The 26,801-nt window shown below is 37.1% G+C and overlaps 1 protein-coding gene across 6 annotated transcripts; it reads right to left on the bottom strand.

The window, feature by feature from the left end:
• Positions 1 to 60: 60 nt before the first annotated feature.
• Positions 61 to 8,640, bottom strand: LOC120012204 (cyclin-J18). 6 transcript variants are annotated; one of them, XM_038863514.1, is made up of 10 exons: positions 8,506 to 8,640; positions 8,353 to 8,429; positions 6,068 to 6,167; positions 5,885 to 5,983; positions 5,793 to 5,810; positions 5,651 to 5,721; positions 5,432 to 5,558; positions 5,293 to 5,353; positions 3,232 to 3,350; positions 61 to 187 (listed from the first exon to the last, which is right to left on the bottom strand). In XM_038863514.1, the coding sequence occupies exons 1-9, from the start codon at positions 8,572 to 8,574 to the stop codon at positions 3,271 to 3,273; spliced, it is 702 nt and encodes a 233-aa protein (XP_038719442.1). In that variant the 5' UTR covers positions 8,575 to 8,640; the 3' UTR covers positions 61 to 187; positions 3,232 to 3,270. The 6 variants fall into 6 exon arrangements, 5 of the variants coding, with proteins under 5 accessions (XP_038719442.1, XP_038719441.1, XP_038719446.1 ...); XR_005471226.1 differs by lacking the exon at positions 61 to 187 and adding an exon at positions 2,790 to 3,021 and having other exon boundaries at positions 5,293 to 5,331; XM_038863513.1 differs by lacking the exon at positions 61 to 187 and adding an exon at positions 2,790 to 3,021.
• Positions 8,641 to 26,801: the final 18,161 nt, after the last annotated feature.

Below are 26,801 nucleotides of genomic sequence, written 5' to 3'. Positions count from 1 at the left end.
CCTCTTCTCAACTATAAATTTAGTACTTGAAAATTTTGTATACATGCGTAAATGATAATGTGATGTACTAATTGTGGTTTGTTAAGGTTGTTGACAAAATAGAGAATAAACAGGTTGGTGCAACAAGATCGATATCGTAGGCATATTTTTGGAGGAGTTTTTGGTTGTGTTGCATACACTATGGTTCCTGCAATGCAAAGAGAGAAGTTTGATGAGAAAGTTATCTTTGTTGGTTATAGTGATGAGTCTAAGGGTTATAGAATACATATAACCCTGAAACTCAAAAGCTAATCATCTCTAGAGATGTAGTTTTCACAAAAGAAAAGGAAGCCTGAACGTTTGAAGGAAGTGATTACATGTTGAAAATCAAAACCCTGTGATTATTGTTCAAAGTATGACAAATTTTTTTTTTTTTGAGCTTGAAGAAGAACCAACATCAAGTTCTACTAGTTTATCAATTTCAGCTTCCTCCAGTCAAACAAGCACAAGTTCACAAGCAAGTCAGAGTGTAGCTAAATATAATGATACACCAAAAAGGGTAAGATCTTTGAAGAACCTTGCAGTTTTGAAGAAGCAACTAGGGATGTGAAGTGGCACTCAACAATGGACAAGGAGATTGGTATGATCGAGAAAACAAAATTTGAGATTTAGTGCATCTACCAGTACGCAAAGAGACCATTGGACGCAAATGGGTATGCACGACCAGATACAAAGAAGATGGAACAATTCAAAACCACAAAAAGTGAGGCTAGTTGCAAAAGGGTGCTCACAACAGTCAGGAATTGATTTTGACGAGACATTTGCTCCAGTGACAAGAATGGATAGAATTATAAGAGTTTTTTTTTTTTTTTTTTGAAAATCACACCCCTTTAGTATTTTATTAGGCATATAACACCCACTTACAATTTATTAGGCATCTAGCACCCTACCGCTATTGACAATAGCGGCATTGATTTGTCTGTTCTATTGTCGTGATTTTAAAAACGGCATTACAAATCGGAATTGCGGCATTCCACATCGTAATGGTGGCATTAGCCCACTAGAGTAACCCATTTTAATTAAAAACTATTTTAAGTAAAACCCATTTTAAGTAAAACCCATTTTAAGCTGTAGTTTGTTTTTGTTGTATTGGACAACTTTGATTTGGCTTTTAAACAAGTCTAAGCTAAAGAAAATCAGCAGAGTCTCCATTGGTTTTATTCCAAAGAAAACACAGCTGATCAAACACAGGCGAGCCATATGCAGACAAGGATGTGTACATGGGAGACTTACGGGTCTACATACCGAGTCCCACCACATGCATGTGATATTGTGATGATTCCTCAAGAAACAAACACTCAAGCATCCAACACCACAAGAGCGCGGCCCATAAAAGAGATCATTCTAGTTAATTGAACTCATGGACAGGTTAATCACAGCAGAAAATGAGCAATCAAACAAGTTTTCAATTATACCTCAAGGGTGTCCTTCGGAGAAGTTTTGAAATCGACGGCAGCAAAGGAAGGTTCGACGACAAGGTAGAAGGTAGTTGCGGCAGAAAATACTGACATCACTTAATTTGAAGACATGCTATTTCAAAAAGCGGCTTCATTTTCTGATTTGAAAAGTGCTATTACTAGTAGCGGCATTCAACAAAAATTCATCGAACTACGAAGCCGATGTTCTTAAGAGCGGCTTCGCTAAAAATAAATCCATAGCCGCCATAGATACCTAATAAATTAAAAGTGGGTGTTATATTCCTAATAAATTGCTATAGGGATGTCATTTTCAAAAAAAAAAAAAAACTCGAATTAGAATAGTGTTAGCATTGGAAACACAATTTGAGCTTCTTGAGTACTAGTTTGAGAGAATTTCCAGAAGCATATGTTAAACAACCACAAGATTATGTGAAAGTACGAGAGGAAGAAAAGATTTATAAGTTGAAGAAGGCATTATATGGACTTAAACAAGCACCTAGGACCATGAATAGCAACATAGATGGGTATTTTCATAGATCAGATTACAAAAGAAGTCCTAGTGAAGCATCTCTATATGTCAAGCCCGAAGACAATGAAGAGCTTTTTTGGTGATATACTTGTATGTGGAGGCATCACTTTATTCACAGCAGGTCAAAACACATCGAGTTGAGGAATTTGGTGCAGGAAGGAAAGATTGAGCTCCATTTTGTGACCACCACATAACGGAGAGCAGATATGATGATCAAACCAGTTGTAATAGAGAAGTTGCAAGTTCAATTATCAAACTCAAATCACAGATTAAGAGAGGGTGTTGAGGTGTAATCGGTCAATTATTTTCAAGCATGAGAAATATGCATGGACTGATGAAAGTTGCAGTAGAATAAGCGGCCAAGTAGTGCAACCTTTGCCAAGGTCTTGAAGTATTAAGTTTTGTTTTATTACTGCAAGTGTGTGTGGTGTGCCTGTCTTGTATGAGCTGGTTTGCGTCAGCTCATACACCAATACTATATGCAGGTGTATAGTGATACACCAAGGTTATTTTCTAACATGAATCAACTTCAGACAAATCAAGGTCGCATAAACAGATAATCAACCATATAACATGGGGCAAGGCAACATCCTTTGACAAGATCAACATTAATTTCCTCACAAAGTGCTCCTTGCTTTTCTGCCTGAAGGCCTAAAGGTATGTGATTCAATTTGAAGTGTTAAGAATAGATTATTTAGAGTTGAATGTGCAGTCTCAGGTGTAGTGGATTCAGGCTCACTAGACCTTTGTGTATAGAAAAAATTAATAGTCAACTTTGCCTTCAATCTAAATAGCATTTTCCATACTATTGAAGGTTGGAATGTTAAATATATAAATATATTAATATAAGTTTACAACACATCTGAAAAGGAACAAGAGAAAAACATGACGACTGGTTATTGGACATAGTGTACTAGTACCACGAGGAGCAGAATCAAATCCACAATATTGTCTATTTTAACTTTTTTTTTCAGGAATTTGAACTATAAATACTGAAGCTGTTTCACAGATAAAATCAGCGGCCATATGGTTGAGCTGAGAGATGAAGAAAAGAAAACTTTGTACATTTCTGGATTCACACATATAGGTCACACCATGTTTCCCATATTTTTTTTTCCGTACTTCATCTTTACATTCATGTTGTTCTCTAGCTCAAATTAGGTAACTTGGCAGATCGAGTATCGACTAAAAAAATATAAAAAAAAAAAACTATAGAAGAGCAGTTGCGTAAGACTTGGGGCATACCATGAATTGCTTTTTCCTAAAATGCCTTCATATTCAACTTCAAGGCGCAAAGACATGCTTAAGGATGTCTCTTACAAGGTTTGCAATTTCCTCTTCCTTGCACGATGTTACAAACTTCACTGTAAGCAATGACAATAATCACATATTAGTGCTTCGTGTCGTTATAAATCCAACAATCTTGTAAATTAGTGGCCCTAATTCATATGAATATGATATCTAATGAAAAATGGCAGATACTTCAACACGTGGAACCTAAAAATTGAAAACATCCAAGATATTTCATACAATTTTTGAAGCAATGGAACAAAATGTATTAAACAATCAAAAAAAAAAAAAAAGACAATCCATTCAAAATTTCAAGGACTAGAAGAGGAGTCAAACTTTGTGCATAACATTAGGAAAATAAATTTGATCCAATTCACAAAATCAGTGCCTTATCAGTCAAATTCAGATAGGCACCCTACAGTGTTATCCTTTTTGGGAACTATGTTAAGCTGTCAAATTCAAAAAGGCACTCCGCACAGTGTGTATCATGTCTGGGGACTGTCTAGCGGTCAAATATTATAAAGGCCATCCGCACTATATTGTCCTATTTAGGAAACTTTTTTTGATAAGCAACATCATATTATAAAAAAGAAGGAACAAACTTAGATACAAAAGGGCATCCGAGGATGGCCTAAGAGATACAAGAAGCATCGGGAAAGCAACGGGAAAGGCAGCAAACAGAAACATAAATAGATAACAAATTCCAGAACACAAAGACATTAAACAAGCTCAGTATATTCATCCTGCTATTCTGGGCTATGATATAAAACCACGTAACAAGATCAGAGGCTCTGTTGACACCTGCCTTTGCTAGCATGTCAGCTACACCATTTTCTTCCCTCATGATATGATGAAATCTCAGCCTTGGGAGTTCTATCTTTATGTTTTCAATTACATTGCAGACCCAAGCAAATTTCCATGGGGCCTCTATGGCATATGAAGCCCACAAGAAATTCATGGAATCAGACTCCAGGCTGATTGGCAAACCCCTATAATCTACTTATGAAATTGTAAGCTCCACAACTTTCCTTATAGCCATTAATTCAGCTTCATTAGAATCATAGATCCCAGCACTACATGAGAAAACACATACAACCCCAATTCCTGCATCCCCAGGTTTATCTAATGACGAGCCATCAACGTTCCACCTTAGCGCTCCTTCCACTAGTGGGTTCCATTGCAACATGGGTCAGACTTTCTCCTTCTGGTGATTACTCCACATTTTTATACCATCGGAAGAGTGTTAGTAGTTGCCAACTAGTGTATGAGAACTCTGGAATGAATGCGGTGATCCAACAACATAGCCTCAAAACAAATTCCACTTTAGGGGGCAGGAAACCATTCCCGACCTATGGGGCATATATGTTATCCTGTTCAATGTCAATTCTTTCTGCCGCAAGATACAGTGATTTGACAGTGAACATTCCCTTTGGTGTGTGTTACAAGATCAATCTATCTTCTTTGCTAGGACAGAGAACATATGCTGAAATCCATATTTTCAATTCCCTAACAACATTTTCCTCCCATTCAAACAACCTTTTTCTCCACCTTAAATCCCAATTCCAACTACAATTCTCCCACCTCCCTATGACCTCCAGAGTTTCCTCCTTTTGAACTGAAATAGAATACAGCCTGCTGAATTTGTCTTTTGATTTTGAATCTCCAGCCCATTTATCAAGCCAAACCTTATTCTTCTCTTAACACGCAAAAACAGAAAATCATCAATTCTTAAACCAAGATAGGGCAACTATACTGAAATATCTTACTCCTTCTAATGCACCATTACAATTTACAAGATCAAGCAACATCAGAATTAGATTTAGACGCACAGCATCAGAATGATACAAAAGACTGAGGGGGCTTGCCACTAAGGCACTAACAGGGTTTGGGAGACTCAGAACAATGTCAGTTATGTCGAAATGGTTTCATTATCTGGAGATTAGACCAAAATAGGGAATGTTTGGAGCTTATATTAATAAAAAAGAAAAATGGCAAATTTTTGCAGAGGAATCTTACCCCAGGAGAGAACAGGAAACTCCCACCTCTGTTTAGGAACTGTGATGACATATGAAGCAACCTAAAAGAGACTCAAACATCTTAAACATACAGTGTAAATTAATTTTATTAAGGTTAAAAAGGATCAAAGAATACATGCCAATGTTGATGCAGCAAGAGAAAGGGGAGAACTACAAAGAACTGATGACTCTTCCTTCTCGTAAAGAATATCAATGATGTCCAAACATGCTTCAAAATTAACGAGTTCCCCAACTTTTGCCACTGCCCTATTCTCAAAAAGCAAAAATGTGAAATTTTTTTTTGAAAATTGTTATCCACTAAAACAAAGATAATTTATAAGATCATTCAATATACTTACTTGAACTGAAGCAGCAGCTCCTCAAGGAATCTGAAAGCAATATTTCCCGCACCAATCTCATAATCCAATACCTTTTGAAAATAAAGCCATCTCATTGGAATCTGAGTGGTTAAAGAAACCTTAATAGTTCTCCTAGATTTACCTTCAAAAATGTCACCTCCTACAAAATGCACTTGTTATGCATGAAGGTAAATCATAAGGAAGTTTAAAATATTGTAAAAATAACTAGCTTACTGCTTCCATGAAATCTCGTGCTGTAAAATGTTGCTCTCTGATTATTTTGTCCCCAAAACACTTCAAACTTTTGACAGATAGTGGACAAGAATCATGTATCTAGAAAAAAATACAATGGTCAGCAATGTACAATAACCAATAAGATGGGGAACCAAAATATATAGTCTAAAGTGTGGTACCCACTTTGCTCGAAACCCAAATAGAAACTAGTGCAAATAACTGCAAACTGCTCTCTCTTATGGGTCGTAAAAGCCAATTTCCCTTATCGTTCTCTTGTAGGTACCTTTACAAGTATAATGGAGACGTATCATACAGCTAGACAGTGAAGGAGAGATAAAACTAAACTAATTGAGAAAAGAATAAGGGCAAACAATTATAAAAAATATGAGCTACAATCAATGAGGCTGAGATATGATTTACAAGAATGTATCCTACACGGACCAATTCGTGGCCATAGTGAAGCAACAAAGGATATAAATACCTTAGCAATAAAGAGGACCACATATTAAATGAAAAGTGCTAAAACAACCATCCTTTTTCAGAAAGGTGATGGGTTTAAGTTTCTTTTTTCTCCCCTTCCCCTTTTGATCGATAAGAATTTCATTAAAGCACCAAAAAGATAGAGCAGAAACTCATTGTAATTGAGCTAAAAAGGAATATAACTATTATAGCACCAGATTGTGAAATTGGGTTACAGTGGACTGTAAAAAACAGACAATGCAATACGTGATTAAAAAGGAAATCCTGTGATACAATAATGAAAATCAAGATCCATAAATCAAGTCTTGATTTCTGACTGACAAATACAAATACGATCCAGAGTGGTTAATGTATTTCAGCTGAACAAACTATATGATGCACAATCACTAGTAAAGACATCTAATTAGAATAAGGACTTCTAACATAGTCAAACCCTTCCGACTTCAACCCAACCCAACAATTCAATGAATTAGAACACAGTTAAAACCAAAACTAACTTTATAAAAACAACAAAATAGTAGAAGGATAAAAATGCCATGACTATTGCAGTAAGTAGCTGGATTCCATTGTTGATTTATCATAACCCATTGTAATACTTTATGATTTTGCTTCTCTCTTCCCAATCGTAAGATTTATTTTCTACAGCTTCATACTACAAGACATTCGTAAACAGTGACAAATATGGCCAGCCATCCATTTTCGTTCAATCTGGAAACATGATTATTCCATACATTTAGACACAAAGACCAGTTCAAAATTAAGTTTATTTCTCAACTAAATCAAGGAAAGAAAATACTGGGCAATAGAGTGTTTCTAAGAAAGAGATTTGTCTAAGAGCCACCCACGGAAAGGCAGCAACATGCAATAGTGATCATGCAGACTATATCACAAGTACAAATAGTGGGCCAACTTTACATGGACGTGAGACTTGGAATAGTATGAAGAAGCGAAAACATGAAGAGTAGAACTATCTCTAGCTCTCTCCATGTCCAAAGAAAGATATGTATGCTTGGAGCACCATTAACCACTATAAAAATCAATTTCCAAACATGTGCATTTATATATTTGTGCTAGCAAAGTAGCATTCCTAACTTCACAAGTCAATGAATCCAGATAATGTACATTCTTGATAGTATTACCTAGTTGCATCTTGCACATGGGTGCAAATTTGCGTGTGTGTGTGATGGAGGGTACCTATTGTGATGCCCATTCATACCATTGGTTTTATTCCCAATCAACAGTATCTTATGATTAACATGCTACAATTGCTATTCATATGTGACAACTGACAAGCTTCCCAAATCCATATAAGCAAGGCAACCCCTAAGCAAAAAGGTAAGAGATTATTGATAATATGATAATTGCGGTGTCCAATATATTTAAGTTTTACGAGTATAAAATTCCCTAAAGGTATAGCCATTTGCCGCTCGCTTAAAATGCACAGCATATTGACATAAGCAGGAAAGTGGTTATAGAGCACATCACGTGATATCAACAAAAGTCTGTCTCAAATCAATTCTGTGGACCAGAAAGATGTTATCCTGATTAAAGGTTGTTAAAACTGGGTGAAACCAATCAGTATGTCTAGTATGCCAATTTTGATTTCATAATCTGTTGACAATTTGACATGTTAAGGAAAGCCGTTGCAAAAAAATTATTTATAAGTTACTCACTCACAAATATTCTTAAGAAGGTCCTTAAGAAATCAACACTACGCCCAGTAAGTTTTTGATTTGTGACAAGCCAAAAATGAAAGCAAAATCAGAGACACATGCCTATGCCTGCCTGCGCATATAAATTCACATAAAATAGCATATCCAGCATTCTCTCTAATTTGAGTTTCGCAATTCAAGTGGTTCACACAACTGAACCATGTTAACCGACAAATGCAATTCAGAAATTAACGTAACGGTTGTTAAGTGAAGGTGAAACCACGCATACAGAAAACATCAAAAGCAAAAAGTGGAAAACAGAAGTGAAGGTGAAACCTGGTGAGAGACGGGTAGAATCGATCAGCGAACAGGGACAATGCAGTGTATTTCACAATCGGTCTAATTTGAAGTTCCTAGCAACACAAAGCCATCAAAAAATCACCACAATATCAAAATCAAGTATGAGAACGTGAAGAAATAAACACTCACATGAGCAGAATGGACGAGGAAGCCCACCGCCCGAAGCCGAAGATCGGAATGGCACTCACTCCTCCGCATATGTATCCCAAATAAGAACCAAAGAGTCCGAGACCACTTTTGAATTTTATGTAGCAGGTCATTGAGATCAGGTGAAAAGTAGAGATTAATCTCATTTGATATTAATGTGGTGGATAATTTTAACAGTAGTATATATAGTAGTATATACGGTAATATAATGACTCTTTTATGTTAGTATATTTGTTGGACAATAATGGTAATAATGACTCGTTTTGATAAACAATTTTGATAGTAGCATAATGACTCGTTTTGGTGGACAATTTTATCAGTAGTGTGTATGTTAGCAGATATATTGGACAATAATGATAGCATAGCAGCTAAGTTGTCGGAATGATTGGTAGCCAATGTATATAAATGACAGAATAAATAACAATTAATTTATAAAACAAAGATAATTAATTAAAATACTTATAAATAGTTTCATAATTTTTCGCCTTACAAATAAAAATAAATCCAAATAAGTTCACACATTTTTTCATAAATAAAAAAAAAGTGTGTCATAAATTGCACGGCAACCAAATCCCAAAACTGTGCATATTGGGGTCGTCAAGGAGCAAATTTTCTTCATCATCATCTACAACATTTTCTAGCACAACATTGGTCATGCTCTCATCTTCGACCACATGCGTTGATTCAACTTCATTAAAATCAACATCAATTACAGCATTTAGTTTAATAAAATTATGAAATGTCATGCACGCTATCACAATGTTCGCCTAAATCTTGGTATCAAATGAAGTCATCGACCTCAATATCTGTCACTTCTTCTTTGTATCTCCAAATGTCATTTCGATGACATTTTTTAGCTTGGCATGCGCCTTATTGAAAACTTCACAGGATCTAGATGCAGGGGCCCCATTCAGAAAAATAGGAACAAGGTACCTTTCCCCTTTGTATGATGTCAAAAACACGTCTTGTTTGCATATCCCGCATCCACCAAATAACATTTACCTATGATAAAAAAAGTGATACTATTTGTAATAACTTTTGATAAAATTAACATTAGAAGCATTAAACAAGGTCATTAGATTAATACTTGGAGGGGTTTTAGAAAATTAAGAATCTCTTGACACAATGAATGTTCCAAGATCCTACTATCATGCATCGATCCCTCTCACTCAGCTAAAATGTATGTATAAAACATTTCAAAGTCGCACACTGCTAGCACATTCTACGTTGGCACTCCTTTTCGTCCTGTATACTTTTGCCCCTTCTTTGGAGTGACAACAACCGATATATGTGTCCCATCCAGTGCACCAATACAGTTGTCGCAATCGGGATCACGACGCAGACCGACGATAAACGATGAAAAATGTTTAGAGTCGCCACCAATTGATATGAGTGCAATTGGACATTAAAAATGATATACGAACCAAAAAATGGGTAAGGGGGTCTATTGAGTGTGGGGAAGGTGTTAGGCACCCCACAACTCCCTAAAAGGTTACCTAGAGTGATCTATGTGCTTTTTCCTGAAAATTTGTTTGTCCCAATTTGTTTTAATGGATTTTTCATATACCCGAAAAATCATGTATTATCAAATAGGGTGGAATCGTTCCATTAATATTGGACCAAGGCTTTATTTTGAAAATCCCATTTTGATGGGTTTTATTGGAAATTGATGAAAAATCCCACGTGACATGGGTTTTGAAATTATAAAAAGGGTGCACGGGATCACTATGACCATTCCCGTTTTGCCGAAAAATGTTGTTTTGATTTGGAAAGAATTTGGTGGAATTTACAAAAGGGCATTGGGTTTTATACCTTGGGGACTTTCACAATCACAAAATAAAAGTGGTCTAATTTTATTTGACGAATACAAATGGTATTTTAATTTGAAAAGATAACATAATTAAAAGCCTAGACAGGAGCTGAATATCATCAAGTCCTCCTCCTAATTACCTTTATGTAGGGGTCAAGTTCAACCTCGACAAATTATATGGGTCCTGTTCAACCCAATCTATTTACAATACAAATGGGCCAGACCAAACATAAAAGCCCAACAGAGGCTAGGTCCACGAAGCCCAATAGTAATCAGACCAGAACATACAGTCCAAAATGAGCTTGGTCTTAAAAAGGCAATACAAAGCGGATACAAGTAAGGCCGAACCGATAACTAAGGGATGAAGCCGAAGATAAAGCAGTTCCTCGTTAAATGGTAACAGCCGAAACTACTGCAAACTCCTCCAAACTGTCGTAAACTCCTCCAAACTGCTATGAACTTCTCCAACTGCCACAACTGCTGGTAACTGCTCAAGAAAAGCATAAAAGGAGTTCATTAGGACAAGGAAGAGGAGGCTTCTGGTTGGAGACTTTGATTTCTGACTCACTCTATAATCTCAATTGACAAATAAAAAATACCATATCATTCTGCACCGTGGACCTAGGCTCAACGCTAAATCACGTAAAATCTCTCTATTTTGTCTTATATTTACCCAATCACCATCAAACAATTGGATTATCGATAATTTACATCAACAATTTGGCGCGCCAGGAAGGGGGACAGTGTTATCAAAATGGTAAACTCAGAAGATTCACGGGATGATGCTGTAAACGAGAAGATGAAAGCTTTGCTTTGATTCCACACTTCGACGAACACGAAAAAAGAGTTCAACGGTTGGAGCAAGAAAACTTAACCGTTCGAAGAGAGAATCGAAAGCTACTTGATCTTATGAACCAAGCTTCAAGTCCTCACATAACCAGAACCATTCCTGCAAATGCTGTTCCAAGCACTTCTACTCGATCTAATGATAGGCAAATGGTGCAAATTCCCAACGCAAGCATTCCATTGCTAGGATTTGTACATCAGACGGAACCATCATTGGCATCAACGTCAACTCAATTTCTAAGGCCAACGGCACAATCCATGGCACCATTATTTCCAATACCAACTTCATCTTCGGCTATCCCAACAATTGGTGCATGGTCGAATATAACCACAATATTACCAAAAATTGCAAAGCAGCGAAGTGTCGACAAAAGATTGGAGGAAATGGAGTCAGCATTCTTTAGGATACCAGGCATGCCACCACCTATAAAGAAAAATCGCACTTACTTTCCTCAAATCTCCATTTGTTCATGCCATTGCCATGGAAGAGCTCCCAAAGAAATTCATCATACCACATATCAAACCTTATGATGGTACCACAGAAGATCATGTGGATCAATACAGTCAGCAATTGACTTTGGTATCATACCCATGTAATAAGCATGAAGCATGCATGTGCCGAGGATTTAGTTCAACCTTGGTGGGACCTCCTTTGAAGTGGTATCTTAATCTTCCAGAAGGGCAAATTGCTTCATTCGCACAATTGGCTGACGCATTCGTGGAACAGTTTGCAAGCAGCAGGAAAATAATTCCAACATCTGATGATCTGTATCGGCTATGACAGAAACAAGGAGAATCCCTGCGGTTATTCTTAACAAGATTCAATAAAGAAAAACTGGAGATTTTGAGATGCTTAGATGAGATTGCAGTCAGTGCATTTCGCATGGCTCTCCTTCCTGGAAGCAAATTGTACTGAAAGCTTACTCGTTATCCATGTAAGTCATTTCAGGAAGTGTAGGCAAGAGCAAGCGTTCAAATCAAATGGGAAGAAGATGAAGGAAGACTTCCATAATAGAGCAGCCGAAGAAATCTGAACAAAAGCAGATAGGTTCAGAGGCTCCACGTTATCCTCGCAAAGATCCTAAGCCGATGGATTTCAAGAAAAAACCCCGATCTCCTGAATTCTGAGGTATGGAATGACAAGCTGATGGTACAATTCACGAGACAAGTCATTAGTTTCACAGACGATGAGATGACGAGATTACTAAATCCGCATGATGATGCCTTGGTAATTACTTTGCAAATTGCCAATTGTGAAGTTAAAAGAATCATGATTGACGATGGTAGTTCAGCAAATTTACTGTTCATGTCCACACTTCAAGCAATGGGACTTTCAGAAGCCGATATAATTAGAGGTCCTATTCCACTCATCGATTTCAGCGGAGAAGAACAATACACCATCGGCTCTATTCCTTTGCAAGTATACGCAAAAGGTGTAAATCTTCAGGTTCGATTTAATATTTTAAATTGTCAATCTCCATATAATGCGATACTTGGACGACCATGGATTCATGGAATGAGGGCTGTACCGTCAACTTATCATCAAGTTATATGATTCCCGACAAGAGATATATGGGGATCAACATCAAGCAAGGAGTTGCTATGAACAAGCATTGAACGGAAAAACCAAAGCTTTATAGCAATTACAGCAAGGGCCGATTCTGAGCAATCAAGAAGAACTGATTAAAAAGGAGATAGAAGAAATCGCCATTCATCCCAATTATCCTGAACAGAAGATTCAGATTGGAGCAAACTTGGATCGTCAACTCCCAGAAAATTTAATTCAATTCCTGCGAGATCACAAACACACTTTCGCTTGGACACATGCAGATATGATTGGAATTGATCCAAAAGTCATCACTCATCAATTGCAAGTCGATGGTAACTTTCTTCCAGTGAGACAGAAAAGAAGAAGGTTCACTCCAGAGAGAAATAAGTCATCAACAATGAAGTTAAAAGCTGTTAGATATTGGATTTGTTCGAGAAGTTCAATACCCAGATTGGCTTGCAAATGTGGTCGTGTTAAAGAAGAAAAATGGGAAGTGGAGAGTTTGTATCGATTTCACTGATCTAAATAAAGCCTGACCAAAAGATTCTTTTCCACTTCCTCATATTGATGTACTTGTGGATGCAATAGCAGGGCATGAATTACTTAGCTTTATGGATGCATTCTCCGGGTATAATCAAATTTTGATGCATCCGGAAGATCAAGAGAAAACTGCATTCATAACCGAACATGACACATATTGTTATAAGGTGATGCCATTCGGATTGAAAAATGCGGGAACAACATATCAATGACTTGTTAATCGCATGTTCGCCAGCCTGCTCGGAAAGACGATGGAAGTGTATATCAATGATATGCTAGTCAAGACTCTGAAAGCCGAAGATCATATTGGGCATCTTAAACAAGCATTTGAAATTCTTGATGCTCATCATATGAAATTAAATCCTCTCAAATGCATTTTTGGAGTCAAAGCAGGAAATTTTTGGGATTCATCATTACACAAAGGGGTATTGAAGCAAACCCTGATCAAATCCAAGCAATACTTAATATTCCATCCCCTAAAAAAATACGAGATGTACAGCGATTGGCAGGGAAGATTGCAGCACTAAATCGATTCATCTCCAAATCTTTTGAAAGATGTCATCATCTATTTACGGCTTTGAAGAAATTAGATAATTTTAAATGGACAGAGGAAGGTGAGATGGCATTGAAGAAATTAAAAGGATACCTGACCAAACCTCCAATCCTTGCAAAGCCAAAAACCGGAGAGATACTCTATCTTTATTTGCAATTAGTGCAGTACTGCTAAGAGAAGAAAACAGTCGGCAGCATCCAGTATATTATGTTAGTCGAAGTTTGCTAGATGTTGAGACAAGGTATCCTTTAATGGAAAAGCTTGTTTTAGCACTTATCACTGCAGCACGAAAGCTCCGTCCTTATTTTCAAAGTCATCCTATCACGGTGGTGACGAGCTTCCCGATCAAAACAATACTCCACAAACCAGAATTGTCCGGACGATTAACGAAATGGGCAATTGAGTTAACCGAGCATGATATCATATATCAACCTCGAACATCGATCAAAGCCCAAATTCTGGCAGATTTCATTGCTAAATTTAGCCCGGGAATGATTGATGACGCTAAAAAAGAATCACGTCAAAACAACGAAGACGATGAAGCTATTTGGCAATTATTTGTTGATGGTTCGAGTAATGCAAAGGGAAGCGGTTTAGGTATCATCTTAATTTCTCCACAGGGAGATCAATTCCCTCAAGTTGTACATTCGAATTTCACGCTACAAACAATGAAGTAGAATATGAAGCTCTGATTGAGGGACTGAAGCTAGCAAAAGAATTAAAAGTTCAACGTCTACACGTGACTTTGGATTCCCAAGTGATTGTTAATCAATTAAATAGAGAATATGAAGCAAAAGATGAGAGAATGAACGATTATCTGGAGTTCGTACAGCAGTTGCAACTTGAATTCAAAGAACTTCAAATTAATCAAGTTCCAAGAGAAGAGAACCAACAACCAGATGCATTGGCGAATTTAGGATCATCAATCCCAGTGCAAACAACTCAGAACGTCCCATTGATTTATTTGGAATCACTGACAATAAATAAAGATTCCATGGTGGAGCAATCATTTGTTATTACCAAAGACGATGATGATTGGATAATACCATTCATATAATATTTGCAGGATGACGTGTTACCACCAGATAGAAATGAGGCCAGAGCACTAAAACGAAAAGCATCCCGTTACACAATAATTAATGGTATTCTTTACAAAAGATCATATCAGGGAGTTTTGCTACGATGTTTATCTCACAACGAAGCACAATATGCCTTAGCAGAACTGAATGAAGGTGTATGCGGAAACCATTCAGGTGGACGAAGCTTAGCCAGTAAATTCATGCAAACTGTTTATTATTGGCCCACGCTTCGTGGTGATGCAGCCATTTATGTGGCTAAATGTGATAAATGTCAAAGATTTTCACAAATCCCATATCAACCACCAACGGAGCTGGTCCCAATTTCATCAGCATGGCCTTTTATGAGATGGGGAATGGATATCGTCGGTAAGCTTCCTCCAGCATCAGGGCAACGAGTTTTCTTATTGATCCTGACAGATTATTTCACAAAATGGGTGGAAGCTGAAGCGTATAAACAAGTCCGGGACAAAGAGGTTAAAAAGCTTCATCTGGAGAAACATCATATGCAGATTTGGAGTTCCTTATGAAATCATTTGTGACAATGGATCTCAGTTCATAAGCCATTAACTTCAAGATTTCTGTAACATATGGAGGATAAAACTCTGCTTTGCATCACCAAGACATCCACAATCGAACGGGCAAGCAGAAGCTACTAACAAGACAATAGTCAACACTCTGAAGAAAAGATTAGAAAATGCAAAGGGAGCTTGGGCAGACAAACTCTCAGGAGTTCTATGGTCATATCAAACGACAGTCAGAACTTCAACAGGTGAAACTCCATTTTCTTTAACTTACAGAATCGAAGCAGTTCTACCAGTTGAAGTTGGCCTACAACAACACGATTTCAATGGAAGCAAGATGAGGATAATAACGTCATCCTAACAGAAGAGTTAGATATGCTTGCAGAACGACGAAACATCTCATCTGTTAAAATAGCCACCTATAAGCATCGAATTGCAAAATATTACAACAAAACAGTAAATTCATGAATTTTCAATATCAGTGACTGGGTTCTTTGCAAAGTTTTCCAGAACACACAACAATTGAATTTTGAAAAACTGGGGGCCACATGGGAAGGACCATACAGAATAGTAGATGTCATCGGCAATGGTGCTTACAAATTGCAAACCAAAGAAGGGAAGACACTTAACAACAGCTGGAATGCAAAACATCTCAGGTTATATCTTTCCTAAAAATAAAAAAAAAATTGTTTATTATAGGGATCTGGATGATGAATCACTGAAATGTATATATCTTCTCAATCGAGCTAAATATATACATATATATGCCTAGCATATATAAGTGACTGACAGATCGCATAATATTATCACCATTGTTCTACATTTGACTTCTGCAGCATCTGTTGACACATTGGATAAAACATCGAAAATTTGGACGAAGGTCAAAGTGACGAAGCTTGATTTACGCTAATTTCCTAAAAGGTCATGTACACTTAACTCTTTATTTAAGCACAATCTTATTCTAAGATTCTTATTTGCATAATAGTTAAAGTCATAAACCTCATTTGATAAGAAACATAGAAAAGTTATAATATTGTATTTAGAGTGACAGAGCTTAATACAAGATTGCAAAAAAGAAAAAAAAATATAAGCCTAAATATCATCTTTGGCTTCTGAGGCAGAAGTTTGCGTTGCATCGATAACTTTGAATTCTTCATATTCTTTGATCATTCGATCAACTTCTTCCTCGTTTAAGGTACCGGCCTTATATTGCATCATCACTTCTCCCAAAGCCTTGATTCTTTCCTTACCAGTAGCAAGAGAGCATTCTCCTTTGTAGAAATCGACATCTTCCTTCGATTCAGTCAGTTCATCTGATAGCCGATTCGCTTTCTCGATGTAAGCACTTAGCTCGATTTCACAATCTTTCAATTTAGAATCAACTTCCTGCAAATCCTTCAATTTGATTTCATTTTCTTCAAATTTGATTTTGAAAGCCGAAAGCTCCTCTTCCGTAGCTTTTTGCTACTGTATTATGTTGGACAGTTGTCTACCCTGATCTGTAAAATCAGTTTTCAGAGCAACGTGCCTTCTATCCAATTCATCAAATTTATCTTCAGCTCTCTTTGAAGCTTCAGCAGTAGTGCTCTTCATCTTTTCCAATTGAGCTTCAGCCTCCATCCTTAACTTCTTTTCTTGCTCTTTGGCCTTTGAAATTTTTTCAATATCAGTTTGTAATAATCCACTAGAAAGACGAAGGCTCTTTATTTCCTCCTTTAAATTCCCGATTTCTTTATCGATGTAAAGCTGAACTGACAAAGCCTGAAAGAAAAGGATGAAAATTAATCTTAATTTACATTGAAATAAAGAATGAATTAAGTTTCGAGAATAACTGAAAAGAATGAGAAATGCTATAAAGAGAAGCGTCCTCAAGATCCAACTTAGGAGGAGTGAAACCAAGGGGATAGGCCAATTTGTGTAAATCAAGGAATAATTTCCTAGGTTTAGAAAAAATAGAAACATTAGGGATCATCATGTCGAAACTCCTTGTTGGAAGATCAAATGGAGGAGCAGCACTGGACAGTCTCAACTCCTTTTCAATCAGAGCTCTCAGAGGTGAAACAGGATGAACATGATCTTTTCCTACCCTTCTTACAGTTTCCTCTCTCACCTCATCATCAGGAACTTGAATGATGTCATCAGCTTCATTGCTCAATCCTGCACCTTCACCTACTAAAGAAGGAGACGATAGCCTGGGTCTCTTCTTCCTTATAAGTGTAGAGTTATCGTCTACATTGCTCTCAGGAGTTTCAAGAGTCTCAATAACTTCAACAATTGTTCCCAATTCACTGTGAAGTCTTAAGCTAGACTCATGTTTCTTCTTTGTTCTCTTTTCCTTAGAGCTTCTCTAGACTTTCTTCTTCTCAGCAATCTCCTTCAAAGTCAAAGGAACGATTATTCTTGGAGCCATATGAGGTTCTATCAAAAACCATAAAGAAATTGTTAGAATCAAGAAACAAAACTAAAAATATAAACGTTTCATCAACTTACTTCCAAAAAGATACTTTGATGAAACAAATTTCCAATCTCTTTCAGAACGAGGAATTGGCTTCAAAAATAATTGACAATTTCTTTGAGCTTCCTTAGTAATAGTTATCTTAGGGGATTTTCATGCAATAACAAGACGATTATTCGTAGTAGGAATTAAATAAAGACAAGAAAAATCTAAACTGATTATACCTTGAATTTTCCAAGAACTAGGAATAGCATCGTCATCTTCCAAAAGAGTTTCCTTCCTCACCAAGAAATACCTCTTTTGCCAATTATGATCACTAGATGTAGTTCCAGCAATCAAATTTTCCTTATCTTTCTTCGATAACATAAATCTACCTACATCCTTTTTATTTTCTTGCCAAGAGTAGGCAACAAGAAATTCATGAAGGCCAAAAGTAAGATTGAATTTCATACTTAAAGCTTCCAAAGAAAGCAAAATACGCCAGGAATTGGGCATGAGTTGATAGGGGGCAACTCCAAAAAATCTTACTACGGACTTAACTAAAGGTCCCAAAGGAAATTTTGACCCACACCTCAATGCTAACACATACACAACAGTCCACCCTGGAAATTCATAAGAAGTTGATTCACCAGGGGCAGGAATTCGCATCTCTACTTCCTGAGGGATTTCAAATTCAATCCTAAAAGTGTCTAAGTCCTCTTCTGTTAACATAGAAACAGGATCTTTGTCCACTATTATATCTTCCTCAAAGACTTTTTGAACCTTACCTTTTGAGCGAGTATCTGGTAAAAAACCTACTTTGGAAGGACTAACCACTTTCTTACTCGATCCTCCTTCAGATTCAGAAAGAGACGAAACCCTAGGATTAGTAATTTGTTTTCCAAACTCTCTTTCAAGTACATCACCTTCAAGAAACTCATCTTGAGTATCTGAAATAGCATGACTTTCACTAGCAATGATCGGGGGACCGAAATTAGACTCATCCCTTTCATTCTCCCTCTCAAACCTATCAATAGATTCTTCGGAAGAACCAAACCAAGCCATGATTGAAAGCTCGAAAAAGAAAAAGTCAAGAAACGTACCGAAAGTCGAATCGTGTTCTTGAAGTTTAAGATAGTGGGTGGTTATAGTAAGCCCATTAAAAAACCCTCAAGGATTAAATCGTAAATTCAAAATTCAAAAGTTAAAACTCCTCGAAAATCGTTCTTCCCGAACTAATCAGAACCATTCGATCAAAAGTAACTTCTCGATAAATGGCGAAAATGGTGGCGCTACTTTATCACATCTCCTTAAAGACTAGTTAGAAACGAAACACGGTCTAACTCTTAAAGTTATGTTCCTTTCCCTATAAATACATTGAGGGAAAACCAAAGAATCATCACTGCCAAAACAAAAAAAAAAAAAAAAAACCTTCCACTGTCATGAGTTCTTCCCAGCTTCCCATTATACCCGAATACCAAAAAATTATGTCCAAACCATCAGCCAATTCAAATGAGGGACCGTCTCAACCTTCCGATGAATATGATCCTCACCAGCATGTTTTCGATCTACAAGATCTGGTGATACGCTTGGATAAAAACCTCCACGAAGCTGAGAGAAGGATAATGGAACTTACCAAAGCCTACAAATTGGCAGGAAGTTCACTTTATCGGCTTTGGGACATGTCAGAATATGCTGCCATGGAGGAGGATCCTCAAAAGCTACGACGAGCTTTACAAAACATCAATGTTTTGATGAAAAATAATCTAGTTAGAATGTATCACGCCTTATGGCCAAGACCCTAAAGGCTTGAATAGTTTATATATTAACTTTTTTATAAATCTTATTCCATGTTTATTTGATCTCTGTCAAAGATAAAACTCTTAGATGAAACAAAAATCTCCTCGTTAGAAGACGAAGCTCTATTAAAGGAAGATGGAGCTTCACAAATTCCAAAGATAACTCAACTCCAATAAATTAACATCAATTCTAATAAATTAACATTTAACCCTCGAGCAACCAAAAGGCGTTGCAGCTCCTCGAGAAGAAACGTGACTTGATTTCACAACCGTCCATCTCCCCACTATCTATCACAACTTCCAAAAAGATAACTTCCTTCATATTCCATTTGTATAAATATACAAAAGAAGGAATTAAGAGAAAACAATATTTTTCCCAAAGAATCTTTGAGGATGGATACTCCCAACTCTCCACCAGCAAAGAAATCCAAAATCAATGAAGCTTCTACTTCTAAGGGGGGATGAAGATAGAAATGATCCCAGATTCAACTTCTCTCCTATAAGAGAAGAAATATATGAAGAAGATCACCAGAAAACCATTGAATCTCTAAAAGGAGCTTTGATGCAAACCAAAAGGAGACTCGAGAAACAACCGACAAAGTTCAAGATTATAGAAGACAACTCATGGTCTCAAAGTATGCCATACAAGGCATTCGATATATGTCATGGGGCAAACAAGCAAGTAGTCATGATCCAGATAAATTGCACGAAGCAATCATTGAGATCACAGTACAGCTTAAATCTGTTGTAGATGGAATAGATGGTGTTCTTTACACTCTAGATTAAAATTCCTGTTTATTTTCCTTCCTTCAGTTTTATTTCGAAAAAGATTTCCATGAAATTCCATTTTGTTTTCTTTAATTGAAAAGAAACAATTTACCACGAATATAAAAGGCAGGATATTTGAATCATTTATTTCAAATTCAATTCCAAAATACGAAGAGACACTATAATCTCTAAAAAATGGTGCAACCGTTTAGCTTCCCCACGTTCTTCGAAAATAACTACCTCTTTGAACATAATTTCTTCACCCTTAAATACACGATAAGAAGGAAGGAGAAGACATTCCTTCTTCCCTCCAAAAATCTCTCAACACCTAGTAAAATGAGTTCTTCTGATTCAACTCCTGCAAAAAGAACATTGGATGAGAAAGAGAATCCCGCTCCTTCAAAGAGGGCAAGAAACGAAGATCCATCATCTTCAAAAAAGGCAGGGACCAAAGGGGAAGGTTCCACATCTCGAAACAATGATGAACCAGATGATTCTGTCATTGAAATATTTGTAGTATCTGAAGAATTGTATGAGGAAAACCCTCAAAACTCCATTGAAGGCTTAAAAGGACTTCTGGAGGAGGCCGAAAGAAATTTTCACAACGAATACGAATGAAACCAATCTTATACGGACGTGCTTTGAGCAGCTAGAGATGCGTTGAACAGAGTTCGTGATAACGCTTGGGGTCATTCTCGAAATCAGAATGTCTATCGATTACAAGAATCGCTCTTAGACCTTGCAACCCATGTTGGGAATGCAATGAATATCATAAACGATGTAATTCGTACATGGGCTCGTTAAAAGTTACATCATTGCATATTTGTTTCCATGAATGAAGTATTTATGATTTATCTTGAAAGAAATATCTTTACTGTTACTTTCATTGTTCTAAAATTGCGATCGCAGAAGAACTTCAACAGTCGAAGATACAAAAATCACAAATAGAAGTGAAGAGACGAAGGATTCTAAAGAATACGCAACCCCAAACAAAATATTTTTTAAGTTCAAATTAAACTTAAAAATGGGGGCAAATTGTAGGGGTCAAGTTCAACCTCGACAAATTACATGGGTCCTGTTCAACCCAATCTATTTACAATACAAACGGGCCAGACCAAACATAAAAGCCCAACAGAGGCTATGTCCACGAAGCCCAACAGCAATCAGACCAGGACATACAGTCCAAAAAGAACTTGGTCTTAAAAAGGCAATACAAAGCAGATACAAGTAAGGCCGAACCGATAACTAAGGGACGAAGCTGAAGATAAGGCAGTTCCTCGTTAAATGGTAACAACCGAAACTATTGCAAACTCCTCCAAACTACCATAAACTCTTCCAAGCTACTATGAACTTCTCTAACTGCCACAACTGCTAGTAACTGCTCAAGAAAAGCATAAAAGGAGTTCATTAGGACAAGGAAGAAGAGGCTTCTGGTTGGAGACTTTGATTTCTGACTCACTCTGTAATCTCAAGTGAGAAATAAAAAATACCATATCATTCTGCACTGTGGACCTAGGCTCAACGCCAAATCATGTAAATTCTCTCTGTTTTGTCTTATATTTTCCCAATCACTATCAAACAATTGGATTGTCGATAATTTACATCAACACTTTAATTTAGTTACCATTATTTTTACGAATACAAATGATACTTCAATTTAAAGAGATAACATAATTAAAGCCTAGGCAAGAGCTGAATGTCATCAAGTCCTCCTCCTAATGAACTTTAATTTAGATATTTAGTAAATTAAATTACCATTATTTTACGAACACAAGTGAAGCTTTAATTCGAAGAGATAATATAATTAAAGGCTAGGCAGGAGCTGAATGTCATCAAGTCCCCCTCCTAATGAACTTTAATTTAGGTATCTAGTAAATTAATTTATCATTTGCTTTTCGTTTAAATGAAGATATCACAATTAAAGCCTAGGCAGGAGCTGAATGTCATCAAGTCCTCCTCCTAATTGGCTTTAATTTTGGTATCTATTGTTTTCTGTGATTTTGTTAAAATGGACTTTTAGTGAAGATGTGGTTGTTGAATTGATGGATTTGCAAAACTAAGCATACAACCTATGTCAAGCCCTGTTTCTGGTGGGGTCGTGAGAAAGGAAAAATACACATACAAATTAGACAGACATGGCGCAACATTATAGAATAATGGCGCCAACCTGCACAAAAACAACAATGGTCCTAACGAGGACTCCAATGACATTAAGCCTCCAGAAACATAATTCAATACTACTATAGTAATTAAGACCTCAACGGTCCACATCAAACAGATGCAACAAAACAACCCACTTAATCGGAATGCTAGACCTCAGTGGTCAATATCACAGCGGAAACAAAACAACAGCTCAAGTCAAAGGTGACTGAGTCATACATAAAGTTCAACAATTTAAAACGTTTAACAATCCTAAATAAAGGTAAGGGAACAAACATCTAGTACACACGGGCTACACCACATTGTCACGCCTCCGGCAGCCGATCCTGAACATTTTTCTGACCTAAGAGGGGAAAGGAAAAGAAAGAAAAGAATGCATGAGCGAAATACCCAGTAGGGAAATAAAGATAGAACGATAAACAACGAGGTATAGAAATACAATACCAGAAGGAACCGTACTAGATTCGGGCCCCTATAAAGATTCACAGTGCTCAAAGTGTCATAGAAAATAAACATGGCACATAACAACAAGAATATGGATAAATGGTTACAAGGTACAATATCCAATATGTATCAATGAATGCAATTTACAACATATATATACATTGAAAATATTGTATATATATTTAAAACACCAAGTGGAACAATTGAGGCACACTGAATGCCGAAGCACTCGTTGACCAAGTGTATACAAGCACACATAAGGTCACAATCACACACAAGGGAGGATCCATTTAAAGAAAGTGTACTCCCAAACAACAAGGATATCCGGACACCTAAACCGATAGTGGGTTGTACACCCCACACCGAACAATGTGATACAGCTACACAACCAACAATTGTCCACAACACTTTGCTCAATATATGCCACATTTACCATACACAAAACTTGGCTCAATCTATACCACCTTTACAATACAATTCAAAACATTTGCAAATGATATAATTTTTATATTATTATAAGAATTTACTTTAACAACAATAGTACAACTAGGTTGTACCCAAAACAATTTACAATAAAATTTTTCTAAAATACCTTCTTGCGGTCCAATAGACTCAGAATCCTCCTAGGAGTTGCACAATGTCCAAGCCGAAGCCCCAACGTCACTCCCGAACCCCTTATCCATTGAATTCCACAAGGGGGTAAAATATGCAAAATATTGGGTTTAAATAAATTTACAAATTTCCTCTTTAATGCACTAAAAGAATTTGATATAAATAAAAATATTTATGCAATATCTTTGTTACGAAAATTCATTGTAAAACATGATCAATGCAAGATGGTCTAAGCCCACAACAACGGACTAGGCCACAAGAACATATCCATGGAGGAAGACAAAGAATAATAGAGGCCAACAATTATCCAATGACAACAATCAAACAATTGTAGGAACAAGGAAGTTTAAGAATTTAGGAGGGTCCTACAATGATTCAAACAAGGCATAAAAAAATTTTATCAAAGAGGATAAAAGTTTTTCCTACAATGATTAAATACAAGACATATAAAGAATTATCCAAGAAGATGGTAGTTTCCCTACAACAAAGATTTTTCAAAGAGGGTGGTAGTTTCCTTACCTCTTGTAGACACAAACCTCACCAGCTTAAGCAACACGCGTCAAGTACTATCCAATGAGTCAACCTAATGAAAATTAACATATCATGATTTAATTTATCAAGCCTAGCATCAATTTAACGAAAGCCCCAAATTGGTTCAAATACCCTAATAATTTTCCAACTAAACTTGTATCTAATGGGATTATAGATCTTATCAATTGTAGAGACCTTCAAAATAGTTCCTAGTAGGCAAAAAAAAAGAGATTTAAGTGTTAAATTACCCTTTTGTTGCCAATCCAAAAAGTATCAAAGAAAGTCTCTTGGTTTGGAAATCATTGAAGTAAATAAGGTTGTGGTTGTTTCTTACCAGAAGAAGGTGGTTGTCCGGTGACCGGAGGTAGCAGGCAAGGTGGCTGCAGTTGAAAAATTATGGTGATGGTGGGGAAGAGGGCCACGGCTGCACAGGGAATTGAGGAGAAAATAACAAAAGAAGAAAAGAGAGTGAGGGAGAGGTCCTGCCGTGCATTGTAGGTTTAGGTTTTTATTTTTTTTTATTTTTTTTTCAACGACTATTATGATCCTTACTTTTCAGTATTTACTATTCTGTCACTTGCATAATTACAATTCTGTCATTATGTATTCTATTGAATATTCTTATGATTAAATCCATTTTATTCTAATATTTCTAAGTTTACAATTATAACCTCTCTAACACCATGTAGCTCAATGGATATTACTACTAAGGACACTTATCCGTTTTAACGGACACACAAAATACGGGATATTACAACCTAACATATAATTAAACAATGCATTCTACATAATTTATCAACTACTCCTACTCATGCATATTTGATATTCTAAATTTACTAACCCCTAAACATGCATACTAATCACATTAAACATGCATAATACTAAACTACACCACTTTACACTACTTTTTCATTATTTCCACTACCCTATTACATATTTACATTTACAAAGATATATCCATGCCAAATTTAAAACAAGATAAAAATATATACAAATAAAATATAAATATAAATATGACCCATGGGGCCCGTATGTTGCTCAAATTCGGTCCAATCTCCAAATGCACACTCCAACCCCAAACGAAGTCAAGTCCGGCCAAAGTGGGATCAAGCCCGGTCCAAGCCCAACATCAAATACAAGAAAGGACCAAATTAGATGCTCAAATGAAATCAAGATTCAAATTAAAATCAAAACCATATTTCATAAACAAAACCCAACAACAACAAAACCACAAAAACTATGAACCAAACATATATGAACATACTTCACAGAGCATCACCGTAACATTCAAACCAAAGCTGATATTCCTAAAATAACCCTCATAATAGGAGAAGGCCACGTGGCGGAAGGAGGCCAGCAAGGCCATGGATGATGAAGAACCGAAGGGTGTACTTAGGTTCTTAATCGAAGTATGCACCTCGGTACAACAGGGAATAAGGCACTTCGGCTCAACCGAAGTGCCCATCTCAGTGCATAATAAGGGGCTACTTTGGTAAACAAGGTTCAGCTACAGAAGAGTCCTACTCCCCTTTGGAGAGGGATACAAATGGAATTTACCATCCGAGAATCCCTCTGGAAAACCAATGAGAGAGAGTCTGACTCCTACTACAACTTAAACACTTCACACTCATATAAAAGGGGAAACTCTACCCTCAGGTAAGCCATCTAACTCCTACACTCAAAAATACTTACTGTGCAAGAGGCAACACTCGAAGAAGAGTCCTACTCCCCTTTGGAGAGGGATACGGATGGAATTTACCATCCGAGAAACCCTCTGGAAAACCAGTGAGAGAGAGTCTGACTCCTACTACAACTCAAACACTTCAAACTCATATAAAAGGGGAACCTCTGCCCTCAGGTAAGCCATCTAACTCCTACACTCAAAAATACTTACTGAGCAAGAGGCAACGCTCGAAGCAACGAGCCATCCTCCCGATTTTAGTACTGTCCTGACTTGAGCATCGGAGAGGTCCTCCCGAGTACACCCTCAGGGCCCTACCGAAGCTTACATTCGCTTCTTATGCAGGAAGGAAAGAAGAGATCACGTACCAACAAACGAGAAGTCAGTTATTCCTACTCAGTCTGACTTGGCTGATTCGTCTAATAGGGTAGACCTGTTTTTGACATCATCAGTTTGGCGCCGTCTGTGGGAAAGAAGTACACTTCCCTAAAGAAACTCACAATGGTCAGATTGAGAAGGAACGTCGCTTCTACTTCATAAACAAGCCGTCGAGTTGCTGACCCTAATGATCCCGATCAGGGACAGGGTGATCACCCCCATCATGAGGAAGTAGAACACTAGGGGGATGCTGCTGACCGAACCAACCAGCATAACCGGGAAGCCGGACCGTCCCAAGTACCTTACACTCAAGAACAGTTCCGACAACTCTCCCGGTAGGTACAAATGTTGACCGAACTAATCATGAACCAGCAGTCACAAGTGAACCAGCCTGTAGGTCGACAAGAAGTTCCCCCATAGAACCTAGAAATTTCGAACAATGAGGAGGTGCGAAGTTCCCACTCAGGTAGGTCTAGGGAATCGAGCCGAAGAGTGAACCCCGATGGTACCGTTGGAGAAAGTACTAGAAGGGGAACTACCTACAATGAAGATGTCAGTCGACACCTAGATGAG

Source organism: Tripterygium wilfordii, chromosome 13, assembly GCF_013401445.1.
Source record: "Tripterygium wilfordii isolate XIE 37 chromosome 13, ASM1340144v1, whole genome shotgun sequence".
Taxonomy (NCBI): Eukaryota; Viridiplantae; Streptophyta; class Magnoliopsida; order Celastrales; family Celastraceae; genus Tripterygium; species Tripterygium wilfordii.
This window is presented reverse-complemented; position numbering and strand designations above follow the sequence as displayed.

What these genes read in the sequence shown, in the direction of transcription:
- LOC120012204 (XM_038863514.1), bottom strand. Translation starts at nt 8,574, where the DNA reads ATGCGGAGGAGTGAGTGCCATTCCGATCTTCGGCTTCGGGCGGTGGGC. An exon ending in CTATTTGGGTTTCGAGCAAA is followed by an intron (nt 5,984 to 6,067) that starts GTGGGTACCACA and finishes ATTTTTTTCTAG; the next exon opens with ATACATGATTCTTGTCCACT. An exon ending in GTTTCCTGTTCTCTCCTGGG is followed by an intron (nt 3,351 to 5,292) that starts GTAAGATTCCTC and finishes CATTGCTTACAG; the next exon opens with TGAAGTTTGTAACATCGTGC.